The 18,947-nt window shown below is 35.9% G+C and overlaps 1 protein-coding gene across 3 annotated transcripts in view; it reads right to left on the bottom strand.

The window, feature by feature from the left end:
- The window catches only part of MED23 (mediator complex subunit 23), a 38,733-nt gene that overhangs the window by 7,748 nt on the left and 12,038 nt on the right, over positions 1-18,947 (bottom strand). For all 3 annotated transcript variants that reach the window (XM_065680864.1, XM_065680861.1, XM_065680862.1), the window contains 13 exons: positions 13,368-13,568; positions 11,689-11,832; positions 10,412-10,557; positions 9,596-9,841; positions 9,258-9,400; positions 8,536-8,710; positions 6,652-6,815; positions 5,430-5,554; positions 4,730-4,935; positions 3,599-3,779; positions 2,765-2,935; positions 1,284-1,500; positions 240-476 (listed from right to left, as the gene is read on the bottom strand). In XM_065680864.1, the coding sequence (XP_065536936.1) occupies positions 240-476; positions 1,284-1,500; positions 2,765-2,935; positions 3,599-3,779; positions 4,730-4,935; positions 5,430-5,554; positions 6,652-6,815; positions 8,536-8,710; positions 9,258-9,400; positions 9,596-9,841; positions 10,412-10,557; positions 11,689-11,832; positions 13,368-13,568 (2,356 nt within the window). The remainder of the gene's footprint in view (positions 1-239; positions 477-1,283; positions 1,501-2,764; positions 2,936-3,598; positions 3,780-4,729; positions 4,936-5,429; positions 5,555-6,651; positions 6,816-8,535; positions 8,711-9,257; positions 9,401-9,595; positions 9,842-10,411; positions 10,558-11,688; positions 11,833-13,367; positions 13,569-18,947) is intronic.

Genomic DNA, 18,947 nt, shown 5'->3' with positions numbered 1-18,947 from the left:
GCACTGTTGTTTTCACGATATCTTTCAAGATGTTTTACAGCACAGTTCCTGTGTAGAATAATTTTTAAACAAGTACACTGCAATAATCCAATATGAATTTTGACTGATATAAGCAGCTAAATAACGATTCCAAGCTTTATTTCGTATCTGAATAGACGGAAATTAAACTTTGTATTTTGATGAAAAGAAGCTGTAAGACATTGGTACAGCTTATTTAATGTAAACTTTAAGAAGGATATTGTCTACTAGTCTTCCAATGAGCTTGCAATAATAAGTGTCATCAGGAATCCATGGATTTTCTTCTCGGGCATTCATAGCACATTTGAGATAAGTATCACTTAGACACCAGCCTAGTGGGCGATTATCTTTGAGAGACCCAATAATGGCATGAACGAGTTTTCTTTTGAGGTTTGTGCGCTCTCTGAGATGCATCTCATAATAGTGAAGAGTGTTGTACAGGTAAGTCACCGGACGGTCTGCCAAGAAGAAAAGGAAAACAACAAAGATCAGAAACAACTTCTAGCATCGCTATTATCTTTATGGTGGCAAACATGAAATTAAAATCAAGAGCTCTACAAGAGTATGTTGTATGTATTTTAAAAAAGCATATATGGAATTGATTCACATTCTTCACTATACAACAGTAATTTTCCTTATTTTTACATACACTTTAGTGTGTGTGCAGAAAGGCAGAAGTTGAGCAAAGACAGTCAGTATTACTAACAGTTCGTTTCTTAATTATAAAACTAATATATTTGTAACTAAACTGTCCCAATCATCTCTTTGTATAAAGGTATTAATATATATCTAAAAGAATTTAGGTATAAAGACACAGTAAAGAGAATACTGTAAATTGTCTGGGCATAACATAGCAATGACATCTACACAAAAAACTCATCATAAAGGAGCTGCTATAAAAGTGTTAAAAAAAAAAATCAGATATTTGAATCTTTAGTAAGGACAGATGAAGGAACCGCTTTTTAGCTGTTTAAGTCTTGGTAACAGAAAGTTTGTTAGAACACAGGTCCAAGTACTTGCAACCAGAAGATAATGAAAGGGGAAGTTGTAGAGGAAGCATGAATTAGCAAGAGCTACCTGAATAAAAGTTCACTGTCATTAGGCTGAAATTTGTTAAATAGGGATTTTACTTCTCTGTGGAAATGTACATGGGGCTTACAGGATGGGAAAGGCTTCAAACGCTGTCGTAGTAAATGAAAATTACGAATGTAGGAGAACAGAATGATGGCAACAGGAACAAAAGTCTATATTCACAGGTAACTTACCATGGAATTTGTATAAACCTCCCAGATGATCCAATAAAGTTTCTAGTGATTTGGACACTGGAAGCAATTCCAGAAATCTATGTATTACAATGTCAAACACTGGCAGAAAGCGCAGGCATACATTTCCAAAATAAATTGGTAGGTACTGGGGCTGGATCTGAACTGGGGGATTGACTTGCTCTGCTAAGCCTTCAAAATACAGCTTTTCAGGATATTTCTGTAGGGAAAGAATTCCAACAAAATCAAAAGCTCTTTCCTTAAAAGCAATGCGTTAAGTATCCAGCATCTACATTGCTTTAAAAAGACAATTCATAGCCCTCATACTATCTTGTATGACTGCAGTGAGATGATCTTACTGTAAGGCTTAAGAAGAAAGTTGAAGAAAATTCAACTCTAAGTGAAATTATTTAGTTACTAGACTAGTAAATAACAACTTCTTCAGAAAAAAAAAAAAAAAAGCCAACAAAACAAAGTTTTACCACCACTTAAAGTGGGCATAAGAGAACATTAAGCAAAGCTGAAAGCAGCCAGCACTTATGTGTCCCTTACCAAATATTTAAGAGAAACCCTAAGGGAAAATCAGCACTGCTGAAAGCTTCTGTATCATATACTAAATCAGAACACTAGAAATAGTATCTCCCAGGGAAAGAATTAAGAGTGCACTCAAATACCAGGTAAGTACAGCTCAAGGCTGTGCTTATAGTGTTTTATTTGTGACTGAAATTTCTACATGTCAGATGGGGTCTACAACTGTGCAGCCATGTCAGAGCACTTCCCAAGCTAAGATAATTTGCTTCCCTGCTACCCTTACACTTTTAGGCACTGTTAAGACACTGCACGGCTAAAGCAGAGGGCTAATACAGACCAAATAGCTTCTGGATCAGAACTAGACTGAATGTGTTTAGCTACACAACTTTGCTTGTATCTGCTTAATCTCAGTGTTGATTTGTCTTTTGATAGAATGCTGCACTGGTTCATCTTCTTCTAGTTAGCAGAAGCCACTATGTTACAGCAGCCTTCAAATCCCAGCAGTTCTCTTCCCTGACATAACAGGATATCATGTTCTTGCCACACAGGAGATGGCAGCTTCAACAATTAGGAGAAAATGTAGGTTTAGCTACTGCTATACTCATAAAACACCAGAAGGAAATATCTTTTCTCTGATGCACAAAGACTGTTCTAAATGAGTATCAGTATCAGTTTTAAAAACAACTGGATTTAGATGAGCAAGAATGAACCTCCAACTGACTCTTCAGCTGTTTCTATCTTTGAATATCACTACACAATAATTTTAACATCATTACATAATCACAGTCTGGTTTTTTTTTTTGCATATAGTTTTTATTCTGGCCCAGATAAATTACAACTGACTAACTCTAAAACTTGATAGAGCTGTCCTGTCATTCACAGCACAAAAGACTCTGGATGATCTCCACTCCACAAGAAGTTTTATAACAACAGAATTTCATTAGCTTTGATACCTTGTGATAACTCATATGTTTAGTATGCCAGTCATTCTGCATCCAGTGCTCCGGAGAATTCTCCTTTACAAAATCACTCACTCTGTTTCTGAAATCATTAGGCTTCAGTAAGAGTAACTGAATTATGAAGTAACAGACTTGAGCTTCATTTCCCTCATGACTACGCATAGCCTTGAAAAAAAAAGGATCATAAAACATAGAATTACAGTTGATGTTGCTGTCTGCTTTATAACCCCAAAACACTGGCTAGCAAATGTGGCTACACATCAGGTACATCTGCACACAAATTCACACTGAACATATGGACTTTCAACTCTATTTTTCAATTGAAGACACAGGACAGAAGCAGTTTCAATCACCTCCTGTGAAAGTACCCATCACATTTTTTTATTACATAAGCAGAGAGTCTTACAAACTCCCCAATGACAGCATGCTCTCCCAGAACTCTAGCTCTCTTTTAGATGTCAACACACTTACTGAAAATAATCAATTAATGAAGTTAAAAGTGCTTCAAATTTCAATTTGGAAACCAAACTAAAATTCAAATGAGCTTTAAGTAAAAATCACATCTTAAAATATAAGAACAATTACTGAAGGAAATTTTCATTCTTGCTAGATGAGTTCTGCCTTAATTTGTAAGATAACCTGAAAGACAGAGAAAGCTGTTTCTCTCTTACTTTTCTTATCAAACAGGCTGAATTCTAAGCAAAGAAAGCATACTCTAATGGGTACAAGACTTTCCATTTGCTTCTGAATCATGTAATGTTCCTACAAAAGTAACTCAAAGCAGACTGCACAAAGAACTGTCATTTTACCTTCTAAGACAACACTTACCAAACACAGTATCAACCTATCCAGTGTTACAATGTTGTATTTCCACACCATGTCATTGAGAATCTCAATACATTTATTGAGCTGCTGGCCTCCTGCAGAGGTAGAGAATTCATACACCAAAAAATCTGCAAATGTCCGGACGTGTGCCACCAGAGCTCTGGCTCCAATTCTATCTAATACTCTAGCAGGGAAGAAAGGAAGAAAAAAAAAAGGCAGCAAGCAATTGTCACTGGTTTTAATATTTTTAACTGGTCTATTTTATAACAGTTAGTGTGGTTTAATACAATTGTCTTAAAAAAAAAAGAGTCAAAAACCTCCCTTTATTAAATGAACACCCCAAAGCAAAGAAAAAAAAAATTATAGCAACGGAATTCCAAAGTATAAATACTAATCAGAAAAAAATGCTTCAAGTTCACCAGTTCCTGTGTATAGTATTCTGCCCAGAACCCACACTTTAGTTATGTATTTTTAGTTACACACCTCTTAGAACAATTCTCTGCAACTCCTTTAATTCCCTGTAGTATGCATTTCAATATAACCATAACATTAAAATACTGGTATTTCACCATCACACAGAAGAGAAATACACAAGATCAAAACATTAATTGTTGCAACAGACCTAATAATGACTGGAAAGAAAGAATCCTTTTTCACAGCTACAGCTGATGATGCTACTGAAGAGAAGAAGTAAAAAAAAGAAATTGTAGGACTACTACTTACGTAGAAAATTTTCATCTTAATCCAACATTTCTTTTTTGAAAAAATATTTGGCCTTTACTCATGTTTAAAGGTTAAGTAGATAAATGTTTCACATTTTCTGGTTGCTGTTTCAGATTGCCTGAAATACTGTCTTTACAGTTAACTGTGACACCTCACATCCTTGTTTCTTACCAGGAAGAATATGCATTGCAGCCTACTGTGTGGTGTAACCAGTCTTTTAACAGTGCACAATTATTATGATATGCTTGCTAACACCTAGCTCCGCTCCTTTTTTCCATGCTCTGCATGCTCTGAATTAATAAAAGAAAAGCAAAAATCAAGCTGTTAATCCTGTTAATGCACAAGACCTATATCCTCAGAACTGAGAACACTGCTGTAATAACTTTGAAATAGCATATCTTTTAAGCTCACCTGTAGCCAATTTGATTAATGTGATCAGTATCTAACAACATCTTCCATAGGAGACAAAGGAAAAGCGGAGGTGAACCCTGCACAGAAAAGTGTGTTATTATGTCATTCTCCTTGGTCATAGACTTCCACTTTCGGTATTCTTCTTCCACATTCTTCTTCAAGTTAAAACGGCTTTCCTGAGGTACATTATTCTGTTTGAAGAACACCTGAAATAAGATAGGCTTTGCTGTCACTGAGAGCCTACAATAAAAAAAGTTGAACAGACAAACTTTTACCTGACTTAGCATCTTATGAGTTCCTACTTCCTTGTACAATATAAACCTACCAGGTAGGGCTGTGCTTCACCATGACACCACAGCTACTGTTTTGTCACTGACAAAGCTACATGACAAGCTGCCCACAAGAAAAAAGATTTTTTCCAACTTCTCTTTTTATTCCTTTTTTTTTTTTTTTAATGGATCTGATTTACCTTCCACTGGAAGTATCACTTGGCCAGACTCGGCCTTATAATAATCCATCAGAAGCTAATGCATTTCTGAAGAAATAGTAATGTTACAATCATGCTGCATTCTTTAGACTTGAGATTAATGTAGTCTGGACAGGGAAAGAATCGCATCAACTAGCAAAAGACAAAGCATCTTGTTAACAGAGTAAATTCTATGCAATTTTAACTACAAAATCATGAGTTTGAAACTATTACCTGCAGAGGAGCTGGAAAACAGCTTAGTGTATGCGATGCCCAGTTATGTGGAGTAAAACTCATTATAGTCTGCAGTATGTCCTTGCACCAAGTTCCCTGAATGGAATCAGAGCCTGTGAAAAAGTCTAGAAAATGGATTGATGGTATTAGAATTTCACACACGCACAAAAAAAAATTCTTACTGGTATTCCTTTTGTAGTCACATGCATTAATTCATTTCCTTTTTGGTCAACTTCTCCCATACCTGCTCGCTATAGAACAAGCTGGACACTATATTTTTTATTATATAAACAAAATTATTTTTAGGGTTTCAACTACATATAACACAATCACAATTTTCAGATTTTATATTTAATTTCCTGTAATGACAGTACAAGCTTTTGCTGATTAACTAATTAGACTTAAAAAAAATCCTGAGGAAGGTAATTATCATGAAACTGCCAGATGCCATTTTATGTTGCTTTAAAAACTCCACTCAGCTTTCCCAATGAAGCTGTAGAAATAAAACACAAGCCTCATCCCCCCAAACCCAGTGTTAACATTAAAGGCTGAGGAAAGGTTAAAAAAAAAAAATTAAACAAAAGCCCTAATACAAAGAAGCCCTTTCCCTTTCAAATCACCTTTTTGTGAAATCACCTGGTTTAACTCTCCAGCAAGTCTCCAGACAAGAACCATAAAAAAAGAGAGAAATATCCCTCTCAAAGCTAACTAAAGCCTGATCCATGTCATTGTAGTACACTCTTAAAACATTAAAACACACAATAAAAGCTTCCCCCTTTCCATTCCCCAAGAAAGCAAATCCAAAACGCACACTACTTTTTCTTAGAGGCAAGCTGTAGAGGGCATGGGTTCCACATAAGCAACATATTTGCTGTGAATATTCCATGTTCATTTTTATTTTTAATGACATGTACCAGTAAGCAATCCAAACTTTTAAATTTAAAATCATTACACTGAAAATAAGACAGTAAGAGAAATTCGTCACACTATGTCTGTATAAAAATGAAGTTTTAAATGAAGTTCCATTTCACTGCTGCTTTAATAATAGCTTTTTGCCTGAAAACAATTAGTTGGAAATTAATGATACTTTTTTCAAAACCAGAATTGTCTGGGATATGGTATATAACTGGGTCATTTCTCTGATACTCTATTAAATGGTATTTTAAAGAAATGGCTTGACTACAGCTTTCACTTAAGATGTTATTTCCACTACTGCCATTACCTGTCACATGTGTTGCCCTTGCTAGAGTTAAGATCAAAGCTCTGTTGAGTTCTTCTGATTCTGCTGAAAGAACTGTTTTGGGATCACTGAGGAATCGTGTAAACTGTGGCTGGACTTCTGAGCTGCCCAAAGCTGTGATTAGCCTTAGAGCAGTACTCTCAACACTGAAAGAAGGAAACAGTTCAGTTAGCAAACAATGCTTATAATGCTAGGATTCCAAAAATACCTATTTTTCCTCTATCTTCTGCTTCAAATAATACAAAAACGTTTTAAAAATTATGTTCTTAACCTATCAGAGGTTTGCTTTTTCCACTGTTTAATAAATCTATTAGCAACTATTTAAGTACTTGATTTTCAAATAAACCTCTCAAAAGTTGATTTAGTGAAAATCCCAAGTGCAGAGCCCCTGCAAAAGATTCTCAAGTCTCTCCAATTTAGAGCATCCCCTCCTTTGTTATCTTTGTAGCATCTTCATCTAAACAATAATATATAGATAAATGTATGCAAAAACAGAATAAAAAGGCATGAATAATGCATAGGAAGTTTCAAAGCTAACTATCACTTTGAAGCAGACAGCACTAAACTGTTCTTATTAAAGAAATGATTGAAAGCACTTTATTTTCCAGTGCTCTAGTTGGAAGTGCTTTTCATACCAGGTAGCTTTAAGTAATTTAAAAGACTTTTATAACATTGTGTCTTTGAAATGCCAAAACCATAGGTTAGTTTACTCCAATCTAGTTGCATGCTGTGCTTATCAAAAGTGACTGGTTAATATCCATATTTCACAGACTAAGATGACAAAACAAGATTTAGGTGAATAAAAAGAGCAAGACCTTGAATTTAAGGAGAAACTTGTCTTATCATAGAATGGCTTGGGAAGGGACCTTAAAGATTGCCTAGTTGCAAACACCTGACATGGGGAGGGACACATTCCACTAGACCAGGTTGCTTAAAGCCACATCCAACATGACCTTGAACACCGCTCTCTTTATTCTTGGTAAAGGATAAGCAACAGAGCAATTTGAATCTGGGATAAGAAATTAGTGTGCAATTAGACTTCCTTTATATGAACTGATAATAATTAGGTTGTTCTGTGCCCCTCAAACACCCCCGCAAAGAAGTATTCTACTCTAAGTGTGAATGGACACTTTCCCTCAACTCTTCTAGAACAAACCCCAGATTCTACATATAAACCGAACCTCACACCCTTACCTGTTTTATCAACCCTTTACCTGTATATCAACTCTACAGCTTCTTTAACCAGCTTCTTCACCTTTCTTGCATCCAAATTAGCCATTATTTTATGCATGGTTTACACCAATGTAAGACACAAACCATAAAATGGAAATGACGCTTTCTTCTCTACTCAAGTTCATGTACAGCCACCATAACTTTGCACGAACTCCTTTACAGCTGCAGGCTCGAACAGATCATTTCTCTGATCTGACTGAAAATTAACTTCACAAAAGAATTAAGTTGAACCAACTTAACTCTTGCAATGAAATTAAACATCCTCTGCAGGAGTAAGCAAGCACAGTCCCGCTGGCAGACAAGCCAATGACTGTGACTAAAAGTAGAGGGCATTGCCCTTTATCTCTAGTTTTCCAGCAGATGTTGACCGGACATTTTGGTGCACATCCGTGTGTTCCGACCTGTGACATTGTTGCCATGTCTGTGCAAGAGACTGCCTCATGCAACTCTGTGGAGTACTACCACTAACATCTATCTGTATTTCTGAAACATGACCTGCTGGGATACCATAATTTAGCCACAGAAGTAAGATCAGTAAGTACTTATGTCCCTTTCAAACATAGTTCTCAAACAGCTTTCCACATATGATGGAGAAATCTGAGATTAAGACTAAATATGGTAGCCATCACTCACCACAGATGAAGCTGGTTCTGATTAGTCTGTGGCACAGCAGCCAAGGAGTGAAGATGGCTGAGCAGCTGCACTCTGTAATGAGGCTGGATGTGATGCATCCGATAGCTAAACATTTCTAGTAGAGTGTGCAGAATTCCCCATGCGTGAGATCTGAACACTGTTGGCAGAAGCTGACCTTATGAAAAAGAGTTTGTAAGATAAGTTTTCCAAGTGATTACACTTTAAAATACAACTCCAGAGTACACTGTGGAGAGAGGTTGTATTAGGCTGCAAGTCAGGTATTTGATTTGAAAATGGTATTACCCACAAGGAGTGGGTGTGCAAGAGCTGTCTGAAGATGCTGTAAATGTGTAGAGCTCAATCTTTTGAATGAACATACGCAGCAGACATGCAAATAATTTTAACAAGAGCAATGAAGTATCATTCGTGCCCAATTAAGTAACTTTGCTTATGCTTTTCCACTAAGCATATTTTTGCACAGTGCAGCGTAACTAGTGAGGTCCTGACCATACAAGTCATGGCATAATGGGAAAGCAGCACGTTCATCTGAAATTTACTGCAGCACTAGCATAAGTATTACAGTTCCTTTTATATTAAAATAATTTATACATGTATTCAACATGCTGCATCATTATTTTAATTTTTACTATGTTCTCTAGTTGCCATTAAAAGGAAATGCTACTGAACAAAACAAAGAGGGAAGAAAAAAAAGGTTTTCTTACTGATAAAGCCTTTGATACCCAAGGATTCTATTTCCATATAAACCAGCAGGCGACTATAGGTTTCCACAAGAGCAGGAGCCAAGGCCACACTAGATTTTGCATGAGCCAACTTAATTACCCTTGTAGCTATGCTATGAATCAGACTGAGGAAAGAGAGAAAAGTATTTTTCAGTCAAAAACAAGATCTTGAAAGTTAAGAAATGTACTAAGTAAATAAACAGATCTACACTTACGTCCAGACACAGGAAAGCTTTCCTGATAATAGAGTTAAACACAGATTTACAAGAGAAAAAAGTTAAAAACCCCACAAACAAACAAAACCTAGCTGCATACTGTACCTCATTTTGGCATGAACTGTGAGTGAGTCCAAGAGGTTCATTGGCAACGGGGTAATAGATCCCGATGCCATGCAATTAGTCCCTGGAAGAGGTATCCTCATGTTGCCATTGCCATAAATTGTTTCTACTAGCACTCCCATTGGCAAAGTGAAACACTCTGAATTAGTTGAATAAGCATTGCATAACAAGGCAATCTTGTAGTCATTCATCTGTAAGTTCTTATTTCTTAAACTCTGTTGCAAAAACCTGTGTGCCAAAGATATTAAACACTGAGTAGAAAGTAACAAACAGAACACCACACATTCATTCCAAGAGTACAGCCATACTGACCTCAACCAAAAATCCACTGTGAAACAGCAGAAACCCCAAAATAATTATTAACTGCACCACATCAAAATGACTACACTGTATGCCAGTTTCACTGTGTGCAATTTTCTTGTATCAGAGAAACAACTCAGGAGAAAAATACACTTTAAAAATCGCTTTTCCAGACAAAACCTAACATGCTGCTTATTCAGTTTCCAAACTACAGCATAATAAACCCTGTCAATTTGCTTTCAAATTCTCCATTAGTAAAAAAGATTTATTAATTTGAGGTGCAATATATCATTTCCATTAGCTGTACAATAAAGAGTATTTCACTTTTCATGAAATATTTTGACTTTAAGCTCTTGCTTTTTGAATGACTGAGCTCATTCGTTCGATAACCCTTATACAGCACCCCATCACACAATACATTCTGAATACAGACTTAAAGCTTCCTATTCCATTATGTCTAAAGACAAATCACAACATAACAAAACCCTCAAAACTCACTCATGGTGCAGTTTAAGAGAATGAGGAATGGGAATCTGTAACTTGGAGTTGTCACTATGGGCCTTCCGGTTCAGATGTATCCAAATACAGGTCATTGCAAAAGCATGAGTTGACTGGGGTTTGTTAATATCAGGTACAGGAATATACTAAAGAAAAAACACACGAATGTGACATATTGCACATATTAATGAACAGAAAACCAACTTAGACAGCCAGCATTCACAAGGTCAAGTTTTGTTTTTTTTCGGACTTGCAATACCATACACAACATTTTCAGAGAACATGTTCTACCCTCATCTGTGTTTGCAATTTTAAACATCAAGAGGTCCGGAAAAGACCTGGACCTCAAATAAACAAATAACCTAAGACCTCAGCAAACAGACGCTCATGCTTTGAGTATATAAATTGAAATCATATATAGTTATGATGCATATACTTTTACTCTCAGCTTCACACTTATACATTATTCAGAAACCTATTATGGCTCAGTGGTTCACCAGCATTTTCTGAAAAATCTAATTTGTCTAGCATCACCATTACACCTAAAGATTAATACACTTCCTAGGAAAAGGAAGAGATACACCCCAGAATTCAAAAGGTTTTGGCTACAGACTCAGGTATATTACTGGCATTGGAAAAGGCAGTCTGGCTCTCTCCTTTGCCAACATTCTCATTTCTTTCTCTTTGGTACAGTTTCCACCACACAAGCACTCCTAGTAGAACAAGTGAAACAATAGCAACACATAATAAATAAGAGCAAGTAACCAGGACTTCATGCTGACAGTGCTGTCATGATGGCAGTTAAAGAATTTTCCAAAACTCCCCCTCAGGAACCTTATTTCTAGAGGAATGCACAAACGTAAAAGCATAACTAGGATTATTTGCTATGGAATAAATTTAATGTGTCTTGTTCAGTTCTTTGCTGAAAGCATCTCTCAGTACATTATTCTGTTACAGCACAGATAGAACAGTCAAATTCCACACTATTCCTTAACAGTATCCTCAGTGCTTTAACAAACTCCTTAGGAACTTAGTTAAACCAAAGTCAAGGAAGAGAGGAGTTAACAGAGTCTTTTTCACCCCTAAAAGCACTGCACAAATGTGGCTACTGGAAAAAAAAACAGCTCTGAAATCCTGAAAATTTTCATTTAATTATGAAACATCTCTCTCTAACTACACAGCACACTGCTGTATCAGTGACTCAAGAACGATATTGACATATGAAGGTCTCAAGTTGAATTAAAACCAAAACTTTTAATTTCAGAGAGAAGACTTACTTCTTTCTCAGGATACAGGAGGTCAAAAAGCTTCATAACGGGGAGGAAGTCAGCCAATGCATTCTTCTGGATGCTGCCAGAGATGAACTGGAGTAGCACCCACATCAGATGGTCTCTTCCTTTAATGAGGCCACGGCCTGCCAACTGTCAAACACACTCAGTAACAGACAAATACTGCACGTAGAAGAAAAATCATTGCAAAGATTCCTATAAAAGGGCAGACTAAAACAATTCCAGCAACGATTACTTGGAATTTTATAGCACGATTTAAGCCAAAATATGTCATGTTTTCAGAAAGATGGCAAACAGGTAGTAGTAGTTGTAACACAGTAGTAGTAGTTGTTGTAGTAGTTGTAACACAGAAACAGACTCTGGGAGAGCCATAACAATTAATGGTAAGATTTAAAAAATTATTTAGCTCATGAGGATCACCATTTTGAAAAAAATAGCAACTCATAAATGTTGGATTTAAGTTGTCACCTTGTAGCCCCATAGCCAAGTACAGCATTGCCTCTGCTAGCAGCAGGCCACAGGTTTTATATTAACTTTATCTACAAAGAAAGCCTCTGAACCAAAACAAACTGGGCTTGCTTCATAAGGACCCATTTGCATTTATTTTTTTGTTATTCAACTTCTCCATCTGTTAACAGCAGCTTTCTAATGACCAGTACTATACACTTAACCTCTACTCTTACCTAGCTTGCTTTAGTTTTAGATTAGATGTGTGCAGCTGTGTTGCATAGCATCTGTTGTTTCAATGGTTCATTAAGAGTAATTAAAGAAAAGTAACCCTAGTAAAACTAATTTCAGGGATACCAAAGAAAACAGAGAGCTAGACTCCATCACAACTAAAACATAACATACGCAGTAAATTTTGATGTAACATGGAACTGGGAGCAAATGAAGATGGAGCAATGTGTTGTGCATGTTAGAAACTATCTAAATTGCCACAAACTAATCACTTGCACAGAGAGGAGAAAGAACACCTCTTTCCTACCATCGACATGGCACTTTCGCTCAGCAAAGTGCTCAGGATGTTGCTGGCTTACTGTAGCCCCTACTCTCCTTTCTTATGAAGGACTGACAAAACTACCCCCTTAGAATTCAGAGAGGCACTGAGACCATAGAAAAGTGTAAATACTAGACAGTGTATCAGTCTTACCAGAATTATTATTAGGAAGTAATAATAACTTTTCACTGTGATTGCCAATATCACTGTAATTGGAAAAATGATCCTTAATTAGATAGCTCTGATTAGACTGATTAGACAAATTACAAGTTCTTGCATCCATTTATGTGGCATGTTTCTTTAGCTCACAACTGAACTGGGAGTTTGCTCTATTTGAAGCTTGGTTGTAAATTGGATGCAAGAGCACAGTATTTTTATCTTATCAATTACACCAGTTTATGTCCTTATTCTAGTTACCAGCGCATTTTGAATCCAAATATAGTGCAACATCCTGTAACTGAATACACTAGAAACAGACCCAGCTCACAGGGAATTTCACTTGTGAATTTGACAGAGTGCAGTGATCAAAAATTTAATTCTTACATATCAGGAACTTCTCGCAGGTGTTCGGGTTTTTGTTGGTTTGAGTTCTTTTCCCCCCTCAAAAAAAACCACCTCGTTTTGCTTTTAAAATCTCTCTTACCACGTGGGAGCGATACAAACAATTTACCTTTTGATGGAGTGACAGGACCATATGAGGAAAACTTGCAAACTGAAAGAGCACAAAGAAAATGAGCTGGCTGGAGAGATGCTGCCACAGAAGCTGACTGGTTCCACCATCATCAAACTTCTCTTCAGTCTCAGATCGTTCCATGGCATACACCACAAGATCCACCAGCTGGTCCTCCAGCACAGGGCAGCGCTGCTTGTGCTGTAAGGCAGAGATCAGATACAGTATTCCAAAAGCCTTTCCATTAACTTCAGAACTTGTATAGCTGCAGTTACAGTACAGTATTTTGACAGAAGGCTGGGAAGCATGAAATGAAGTCTGAACTTAAGGATAATCCAGTGTATTAAAGCTGCACTATGTTACAGGTCACAGTGATTTTTACATTTTATCACATTACATAATTCCAAACCACAGGTTATCAATGCACAAATAACATCTGGGGTTTTTGTGGTTTTTAATAAATTCATACAGAATGTTATTTCTCTGATCTTGCATTAATGGAAAACAAAGTCTATTCTTTTCATATGCTGGTGGGAGTACTTGTGTTTGGTTGGGGGGGTTGGTGTTGGGGTTTCTGTGTGTATGTATTTCCCCCTCTCTTCTTTTCTCCTTTAAGTCCATTTCAAAAATAGGGATCACCATAAAGAAAAAGACATATCAATTATACCACCAAGCCCAAAGGGAACACCCCAATACACAATAAAGATATTTAATGACTATTCTATTTTTCACTCATTTTGGACTCATCTATAACTAGTAGCAGAATTAACATCTGATTAATACACATATAATTAGGTGCTGTCCTATTGATGCAGTACCACCTGGTACAAGACAAGGTCAAAAAGACTTGAAAATTAATCTGATAAAAGTGGTACGTTCTACATACTGTGAATAGAACAGAAATCAGGTATGGCGATGAGCTCTTCAGATGTTAGATTTAGACTGGCATGGTCTCCACAGTTAAGCTACGCAAGCACAGAAATAATTTAAAATACACACCTTCCTTGATGACTTTTAATAATGATTAAGGAATGCATTATATAGCCAAACACATATGTTAGTACAGACGTAGGTACAGCAGGCCCACTACCAGCGATTTAGAACTCAGATTATAAATCTTCAATTTAAGACCATCAAGTAAAATGTCACACATCATACATTCTTCCATGCAAAAACATTTTACCACTTGTGTTTGTATGGTTACTCTCATACTATTATTAAGGACAAAAAGCTGTGTGGAATTTAACTTACTTCAAACAGTGCTAGCTAGCATTTTTGAAACAAACCTCTGTTTGTTTCATTACCACCTCTATTCAGGAATGGTAAGGAATGTTTTGTTTTGGGTTTTTTTACAGCTGATGCCTGTAATATAATGCAGCCTTAAAGAAAACACTATTACTTTAATGATACAAAAGAAAAGGAACTGAGCTGCCCCAACACTAACCATGAAAATGCAGTATCCTTTTCTAGAGGCAAAAAGGTGTGTGTGTAAAGAAGTTTAAAAAGATCACCCAAGTACTCAAAATATTTTAGGGATGCCTTAAATGTGTTCTTTGACTTACTAGCCAGGCAGCCTAAAAAACCCCTTTTAATTAATAAAGAAAGAAATAATAAAAGTAAAGAGAGATGCTGAAAGGAGATGCTTGTTCTACCTTCATCGATGGTAGTCTTTTGCTATGAAAAAAAAAAGAGATTCTCTTCAATTAAAAATAAAATGCAAGAATGGGAAAAGTTGACAAAGTAGTGAACAGCATCCCCTGTTGCATGCTCTTCGCCAGCTCAAAACTGCAGAAAGCTACAATTCCAGCTGCGCTTTCTTAAAGCATGCTTAATGCAAACCTCCAACTAGAACAGAAAGCATCGATTACAGTTTCACCTTCTCTTCCAGTACGCAATGCCATTATCACAGATCAACCACATTACAGGTTTACAGAAAGCAATATTAACACCACCGGTTGAGAATACTTCAGGGTTTTTGTGGTTTGTTTTTCCCCCTCCCAAAGCAACTAATTATGAAGCAGAGCAGGGTGCAACAGACAACACTACAGACTAGTTTATAATCCAGCATGCAAAACTACTACGTACAGGGCTTGAAATTTAATAGTTTGCTAAGCACCGGGTTAATGTCCAAACGCCTAATCATGTTAGGCTATATTAATTTAGAATAATGTTATTCAAAGAATACAACAGGAAAATATTACTGTTAAAAAGAAAGCCAGAATTTCCAGTAGGAATTTTCACTATTCTGAATAATCCTAAAATTAGGAAAAGTTTATTATCCAGGAAATTAAAAAAACAAGTTCATTATTTTACTCTGAAAATCATGCTTTTATTGTTTTAAGAACAATTTTCATAAAGAAATATAGCAGTACTTCACATTCTATCTTCATTAATTTAATCTTCTGGCATTTTTTTTTTTCTTTTTCTGTATTTTCAGTGAATATACATTTTTGCACAAATTTGCACCAGCCCTCTGATGGAACACTGGTATTTTTTTAAGCAGATCAAAGCTTCAGTTGGGTTTGTTTTGATTTGGGTTTTTTTCTGGTTGGTTAGGCTTTGTCTTTTAGGGGGTGGAATGGGAGGTGGGGCAGTGTAGTATACAAAGTGTTCCCTAAAAGAAGGCTATTTTGAGAAGTCAGTAAGGCCAGCTGCAAGCTATTATAGTTTAATATTTTTAGCAAACAACATCTAGCTCAAAAATATTTAATAAACATTTGCACTTAAGAAATGGATTCAGAAGACCAAACTGCAGAGCCCCAGATGCCTGCAAGTGTAAATGGTGTCTCCAGAAGTCTAACTCAAGACTGTGCAAGTTAAATGCTTGAAGTAGTTAATACAAGACAGAACTACAGCCACAGCCACTTCCATTTTCCAAAACTGTATGCTACCAAGCCACAAACCCTTAAGGCTTCATCTTCATATTATGCCTGATTCTATTTCTACCAAGTTCAGTGGGCATTCTCAAGTTTTCCTCATTAAAAAAGAATTAAGGTTCAACAAGCAAATTGCACTCCAATGTTCTCAAAGCACACTCTCACAATCAGAAATATATGAAAATATTCACACCCCTTAAATTAAGTACTTTGCCATAGTAACACTAGTACTATTGGATAGTAAGTTCCCAGCATCAACCTACAATATTTTAAAAATAAAAGGGAAAGGTAAGTCAATTTTTGAGTATTTCATCAAGTCATTCCTTTCACTTAATTATTCTCCTTACACAACGCATGGACAAACATGAAATAACATCTTCCACAAGCAAATTATCCTGGTTTGTAGCTAGGAGAAAAGACAACTACACATTCACCTGAATGGAGTATGGCATAGAAAACTTCTTAGTCAAAAGCTGGAGATCACCGCTGCTGGTTTAAAAGGTGACCAGCCAAATATACTATTTAAAGAGCAAAATCATTAATACAATAGCTGCTAATTAAAAGTTTGTATAACATCACAGAACCAAGACACCATAAAATTATCTCCTCTTTCAAATATTCTCCAACCCAAAGAAATCAATAACAACGTTTTTCATTGTTTAAAGGACTGCAATACAAACCTGACTGCACGCAAAAATGGTATTTTATTCTTCATGCAAGTCTGTACATACAGACAAGGTAAAGATAGAAACCAAAACATCTGAAGTAACTTCATGTCCTTAAAACATTACTGAAGCTCAACTGTAGAATTTCTAAACTTTAATTTGGCATCAATGTATTAAGACACTTTGAATTGCTAATAATTTTTCAAAACGCAGGCTGTTACATACCTCAGCAAATTCCTTAAAAGATAATTAAGAACTGGGGAGCATCACCCAGCTAATAGCAGAATAGAAACTGATGAAGAATCATAGATTCATTTAAGTTGCAAAAGACCTTTAAGAACATCGAGTCCAACTGTAAACCATGATAACACACATAATAAAACACAATTTAAATCTCTACTTCCTACAGACCAGTGCAAACAGGTATGCAAGAGAAGACGTAAACAGTAGCAAAATATAAAAATCACCAAACTTCACCTGAAGGAACATTTTGAAGTCCGTACTTTTACACCTGGACTTGAAGCTACATACTTGACAAAGGTATTAGAAAACCTCATCCCACAACAAAATTCCACAGCAAAACTTAGAATCCTGAAAGGAACATATGAATCTATAAACTTATCAGATTTTACCTTCATTTTTCTCTCTGCAAGGTTAGAGGACAGCTGGATTTGTACTGTTTTTTGTTTGGGTTATTTGTTTTTTGGTTTTGTTTTTTTAATACATCTCCGAGATGGCTTGAGTGACCAGTTTTCTAACATAGAACTACTTAGTTAAAATTGAACTGGAAAATTTCATTGTCCATCTTCAAAAGATTTGGGAACTAGGACAGATTTGGCTGAACCATACATAGTTTATGATGCCAAAAGATTCAAAGGGTCCAACTGCATCTGTATAAATAGTTGACAGGGCATACCAGAAGCTTCACATAAATAATTAACGATCATAAATAAATAATGATCATTGTTTTGAGGTGTTTCTGAACTTACTTTGAAACAACCTTGGCAATACTTGCATTTCTAAGTGTCTTATATTACAATTTACTTCTGCAGGTTAGTTCAGTTCTATTAACAAAATAAAAAATTATCAGCCATTTCACTGAAAGCTTGATACAGTTACACAACTTCTGAAAAGCATGCTACTATTTTTTGTCAAATGGTTACATTAACAAATCCAGCTATAACACGAAATGAATTTGTAACTAAAAGCAAGTCAAATTTTAATGTTTTCCACAGTTTTAAACAGAGCATATTAACATTTAAATGGAAAATTATGTCTTGTTCTGTATCACTACACCACTCTATCTTTGTATTTTTAACTCACAAATTTTCAACAGCTCAAACATCTTTACGCTGATGTAACTGTAGTAGCACAGCTATAGTTCATGTTCTGTCAGCATTTCCTTTATAAGCTACATTCTTCAAGTTTGTTCCTCGGCCATAAAAATTCACGCCAGGTTGAAACTTTGTGTAGGTATTCCTATACTAGTAAACAAAATTTAAGAAATAAAGTTCAATATATTTCATTACTTCATTTAAAGTATTTTTTAAGGAGAGTAAAGTAGGAGTTAAAACCCAGCATTTTTAATATCAATGTTTTTTTGACCTGAAGGCACAGACCATCCAGAATTATAAGAACAAAATGGATTCAATATTTTTGTCTAGATCTTGTATTATTTACCAGCTATAAGATGTATAGAGGCATAGTTTGATTAACTGAATGTAGACACAGAAATAGACACAGAATACAAATATTACTTATTTCAACACTAAACCTAGCAGCTCATTTCCAAGGGTTATCATTTCAGCTGCTTTAAGTTTCAAATACAAAAGATTGTCATATACAACACAGAGTACTGTTTGCCAAGATATAGGAATCTGCGCATTCAAAACCATTGTCCCAGTCCAGAAAAATCACTGGTGTATTTCACTTACAATGGGAAATGTACACAAGGTTTCAGGATCATGTAAATTTTATAGGCAAGTTACAAATCTGAAAAAAGTTTCTTAAATGGAAACACTGACACAACCTTCACTATA

This window comes from Lathamus discolor, chromosome 5 (assembly GCF_037157495.1).
Source record: "Lathamus discolor isolate bLatDis1 chromosome 5, bLatDis1.hap1, whole genome shotgun sequence".
Lineage (NCBI taxonomy): Eukaryota > Metazoa > Chordata > Aves > Psittaciformes > Psittacidae > Lathamus > Lathamus discolor.
Note: the sequence above shows the minus strand (reverse complement) of the source record. Positions and strands in the feature narration are given on the sequence as shown.